This window comes from Camelina sativa, chromosome 12 (genome assembly GCF_000633955.1).
Source record: "Camelina sativa cultivar DH55 chromosome 12, Cs, whole genome shotgun sequence".
Lineage (NCBI taxonomy): Eukaryota > Viridiplantae > Streptophyta > Magnoliopsida > Brassicales > Brassicaceae > Camelina > Camelina sativa.
Window position 1 is genome coordinate 6,000,081 of NC_025696.1, and position 5,606 is coordinate 6,005,686.

Sequence of the window (5,606 nt, forward strand, 5' to 3'; positions counted from 1 at the left end):
CGCGAAGACAGGTCCCAACCTAGCAACCTGCTCACTCAGAACTAACACCTCTCTTCTTCTTACAGCGACCACCGCGACCCCATGTAAGACTCTTCAGATCCGGTCACGTGGAGGCAAATCCGTGGTAGCTAGCAGAGGATGGTGGCTCATTTCACCCTCCACAAACCAATACCCACGAAAGCCCAAGACATAAAACATCCTTGGCTAACCACCGCAACAAAGCAACACACCCTCCTGTCTCCCACCGACTTCCGCCGCAAACCGCAGCTTCGATTGGGTGAGTGAGCCCCGAAAGAAGCTCCACCGCGAGCAAACGCGACTTGATCAGAAGCTTCTCGACCCACCAAAAAATGAAACCACAGCCGCATCGGGAAGGAGACACAACCACACTGCTGTCGCCGGAGAAGAAGACTTACCCACCACTGCCTTCTCCTTGCATTTTCAAGACCTCCATTAAGCGCCGCCCAACCTTACCTTGCACCGAACCAAACCCTACAACAAAGCCACGCCTCGGCTGGAGGAGAGAGGACCAGATCCGGCGTAAGAGACACCAAAAACCGATCCACGGAGTGCACAAGAAGCCCCCCGACTCTCACGACTCACCACAGACGAACAAGCCCACCGGAGAGACCACCGGAGCACGAAGATGCCAACCCAGATCCGCCAGATCTATCCACAGATTCGTCACCGTCCTCAAGCAACTTCACCGTAGAAGCTCTAGCGACCCCACTTCGACGACACTTCGCTTCACGCGCCGACACCTTCACCAAAAACCACTTCTCAGAAGACCAAAGACCAGACCGAAAACGAAGGACAGCTAAGCATAGGGAGAAGGCGACGGAGAAGGAAGACTTAAAAAGAAAGAAAAAATTAAGAGGAGAAGCCCTTTCTGGCACCGGAACGGCAAATCGGAGAGGCAAACGGCGAGCCTAGAAAAAGTTGTTTAGAGAAAAGGAGGAGAGAATTTCTAGAGAGTTGATATCCATATTTGTTATTATCTAAATTGTTACAACAAACGGTGGACTAAAAGTCCAGAAACAAAGAAGCGGTGGATCCGTTGCATGATGCGCAACTAGATTTACGACTACTTTATTACGATTTTATCGTGAACTATGAACTACATACTTTAACTGTGGACTAATATTTAAATATGCATCATGAACTTCTAATATTATTAGTGTTAGTTATGGCAAAAGCTTCTATATATGGATCATTATTTCATGGTAGCCCTCATTACGGATTTTTTTTGTTAAAAGTAAGTCATTGTAAATAACTTTGAAGAGTTTAGATTAGAGTTTGATTCCTTTCGATTAATTTTTTAGTTACATTAATTTATCATCATGAACGTTTTAGTAATAGAATTTTTAGTTTTCAAAATTTTGTGTTAATTTCGGCATAGAAAAGCCTTCACTTTTAGTATAAAAAAGATGGCGAGGTCTCTTGTATCGGACTCCTTTCGTCATGAACACACTGGAAATAACAAGGGTTCAAAGGAGTTGATCGCACTGTGACTCTGTGAGTAATATATTCTGTGACAAATAAAGAAAAAAGTGGAACTCGCTAACTTTTATTTCTGATACTCCGTACGTATATGTTCAAGTAATTAAATAATCTGACCATTGCACTTGACTGGACAAGTGGACAGCGGTATTCGCAAAACTATCGTACGTACGTTGTTTCTTGTTTTGGAAATATACTAGAACAAAGCAAAATAAAATAGAATCTACTATATACGGTGCCTGTCCTCAAATTCAAAAAACATTAAATACCCACTCTTGCAAACCGACAGAAACTGTGTGTATTTAATAAATACTATTTATATATATTTCTTACCAAAATAGACAAAACTTGTGCTGTCTCTTACGTCTCCCCTCGAACCGTCTTGGTTTGGTTGGTTCTTTGTATCTCGCATTAGCACGTAGGAAATTATTAATAATTATTTTAAGTAGTTCAATTGAAGCTTTTAATATATATGTAGAAACAAACAAAAAAAAAGTAAATAAAAGCGAAACAAGTTGTGAAATCTTTATCCGGTTTGGTGTGTATTAAATCATAAATTATATAAATGCAAGTATGGAACCAAATTGTCCGTGGTCAAATGGACTAACTATTAATAAAAACCATACGAATGCAAAATTTATTTAAAATATTTTGTTTGACCTACTATGCTAACAACTCTATTGGTGGAATGACGCATAATGTTGCCAAAACGCATTCATAATTTAAATTAATTATATAACATAAGCTGATATCGTTCAACTTGTGTACTTTGCGCCGTTGAAACAGAGATAGATTCATGCACGCCGGTTGATTTCATTGCACTCATATATTATTCATGTATCTTGAAAAGTGATGATCAAGACTAGTATATATATTTATATACATTGTATGCATGTAGGTACGTACTTAGACACTGCTCTTGCTCAAATGCATATATACATTCAAGTCCGAGCTGGAGATTTCGCATCTTAGTTTCAACAAACCTCATTCTTTTAATTTTGTTTTCTTCTTTTAATTTCCTCTGTTTATATGTTCTATACGTGTTTTTAATGTTTTGCAAAGTGAGAAACTCAATAGTTTTGTTTTAGACTGATGAGTGTGAACTTTCACTACAACAAATATGCACATTGTTAACCAGAGAAAAACGCTATCATAGGTCTTTGATAGCGTTTTCATGAGCGCTGTTTTAGGGCACTGTTATTATATGTACCCCATATACAATAGCACTTATTACGTATGCTATGTTATAAAAATATAACATAGCTTTAAGAAATTGCTATATTATCAAGATCATAATTTTGAAAAAATTTATACAACATTTGTTTTTTCGTGCTATGTTATAGTTTTATAGCATAGCTCTAATAAACTGCTGTATTATCAAGATTATAATTTTGCAAAAATTTATACAATATTTAATTTTTCGTGCTATGTTATACATATCTAATATAGCTGTTGCGAAATGCTGTTTTATCTTGTTTACTGTGCTATGGTATATTCTTTTATCATAACGTTTACCTGTACTTTTATAGCATTTTCTGATATGTGATTATAGCACACATAACCTGTTTTATAAAATCTCATAAAATCTGATTAATAAACGTCTCAGATCCAAAATACATAACAAAAGTCTCAAGAACATCAGTTTACCATCAAAGTCTCAAGAACATCCAAAATAAACAAGCAATCTCAAGTACTTAACATTACACAATAAAACCATCAGTTTAAGACATAATGACCTTGTTCTCTGGCCAAGCAATGCAGGAGCTAAGTGCATCTTCAATAATCTCTATTTCATCGGATGGCCTCCAAACTTTTACATTTTTCACCTTCACAACATCTATCCACACTTTAACTGCATTAGAACCCAAGCGAGTAAAGTGAACCTTATGTTCTGGATCATTTGTTCCCCATCGTCCTTCAGCCACAACCCTATTCTTTTCAGTTAAATCCATCAACTTGCACTTCTTATTCTCCTTGGAAATAACTTTATTAATGCGCTGCCATGTTTACAATATAAACCATCAGTCATCATATAATTAACAAAAACAACTTCATAACATATGAAAACACTTACTGGAGACTTCCTGAGAGGAGACTGTGATGGTAAAGTATTCTTTATTGGTGATATTGGACCCGTTGCATCATCAACAGGAGACTCAGAACCAGATGCAGACTTAGAAGACATAGATGCAGATTTGGCCTGCGATGCAGCCTTTGAAGCTGTTGCTGAAGTTTTGGACTCTGTAGCAGACTTAGAAGCTGTGGCTGCAGACTTGGCCTTTGATGCAGACAAAGAAGCATGTGATGTAGCATTCTGACCAGTTGGAGTTGAGGGATTTTCAAAATCAACCTTACTCAGGGGCCAAGATACGTAAGCCATCAAACAGTCCTCAAGAAATGACATTTCAGCTGTAGGTCTCCATAGTGATGTATCAGGCTGCTTTACTGAATCCACAAATACTTTAACTGCTTTTGGTCCAAGAGGAATTCCGTTAACCAACGCACTTGGTTCTTGTGTCTCCCAACGCCCCTCAGCAACAATGACGTCACCCTTAGACAAATCCAATAGTTTACATTTGTTTCCTTGTATACCCTGTTAAACACAATCAGTAAACAAATCCAATATAATTAATTAGCATTATAGACAGGGGTAATACATTGCTAACACATTGCTAGAAATTATAAATACCATAGGGGCAATGTCTTCCATTTGGATGTTGTTGTCTACCAGTCTACACTTATCAGTTGGCCATGCGATTATATGTCCAACAGCTTCTTTCATATGAAAGATCTTTTGTGCAGGTCTCCATAGAAATGCATCTGGTTTATATGCAGCTTCAACTAACACTTTGAGATCATAAGGGCCAAGACGACAGTCATTCACTATGTCATCCGGATCAGAAGAAAGAATCCGACCCTCACCAACATTTTCATCAATGTCAGACCAATCAACAAACACACACTTAGGATGTGCTCTTTTGTTTACACTCTGCAACAATTTCATGAGCAACTAAGAATCATAAACGACACTAAGAAGAATCACTTAGCTGATATGAAAAGAAGTAAGAATATGTTACTCTTGCAGCTGAGTTTTCATCCATTTCAGCTTCTGGTCTCTGTAACATAAACAAAAATAACATCAATTTATATTACTCTAACTGGCTGATGAATAGTAGAGAACTCTTAAGTATCTAACCTGATTCTTGATTCTGCCAAGTTCACTTTCCAAGGCATTGACCTGTTTTACTAATTTTACTTGCCGCTCTTCCATTTCAGCCATACACTTGCTCTGCATTTGTAAACAAGCTAATTTGGTCTTACTCATGCCTCTACCCATTGCCCTCAGCCTACCAGAATTGTCAGGTCCTAAAAGCTTGGCGAGGTGATCTTCATCTGGATTTGTTAAAAATGCTGGAGCATCACTTCCACCAATTTCAGCTGCTTTTTGCTGAAAAACATAAAGACAGTTTCAGGTTTTACTAGTCGATAACACACTATTTACTGGTGTACAACTCTATTCAGACTTACAATCAAATCAGCTGCATTCGTATCTACTGGTGTACCATCCTTTTTGGTGCGAGACTTGATCCAAACATCTAGTCTTGTCACGCTGGAAGGATCTTCACTTTCAGCTTTCTGTTCCAGAAAACAAAATTTCAGTAACAGTACAAGCACTATGTATAATAATAAACAACATAGTTGTAGTATATATGCTTGCCATTTCTTCTGTTAGTCTGCTGATCCCTTTACGACTAGTGGTGTGAGGTATCTGATTCTTTCTTTTTGCTTTATATTTCTCACTCACGGCCTAATAATGAAACATGTTAATTACTAATCACCAATCAACTACTAAACAATTATAATCACAAGTAATTACCTTAAATGCAGCACTAGTTTTGAGTTTGACAAATTTTTGCCAATCAACAGGACCAATATTTGGTGGTCTCAAATTCATCCTCTCTTGGTTATTTGCAGCCAAATTTATAGCCTTCACCGTGACAGACTTGTGTGATCGCCACAAATGTCCCATCTGGTGAATCACAGATATCCTTTGCCAATCTTCATCAAGCTCAAACCTTGCCTGCATTCACTTACACTCACACCAT

General features: G+C 37.9%; 1 protein-coding gene across 1 annotated transcript; it reads right to left on the minus strand.

The window, feature by feature from the left end:
- Nucleotides 4,515-5,595, minus strand: LOC104730409. The gene is made up of 5 exons (XM_010449569.2): nt 5,378-5,595; nt 5,219-5,308; nt 5,029-5,136; nt 4,697-4,948; nt 4,515-4,616 (listed from the first exon to the last, which is right to left on the minus strand). Exons 1-5 carry the CDS (start codon nt 5,585-5,587, stop codon nt 4,530-4,532), a joined length of 747 nt encoding a protein of 248 aa, XP_010447871.1. The 5' UTR covers nt 5,588-5,595; the 3' UTR covers nt 4,515-4,529.

What these genes read in the sequence shown, in the direction of transcription:
- LOC104730409 (XM_010449569.2), bottom strand. Translation starts at nt 5,587, where the DNA reads ATGCAGGCAAGGTTTGAGCTTGATGAAGATTGGCAAAGGATATCTGTG. An exon ending in AAACTAGTGCTGCATTTAAG is followed by an intron (nt 5,309 to 5,377) that starts GTAATTACTTGT and finishes TTTCATTATTAG; the next exon opens with GCCGTGAGTGAGAAATATAA. An exon ending in CGAATGCAGCTGATTTGATT is followed by an intron (nt 4,949 to 5,028) that starts GTAAGTCTGAAT and finishes TATGTTTTTCAG; the next exon opens with CAAAAAGCAGCTGAAATTGG.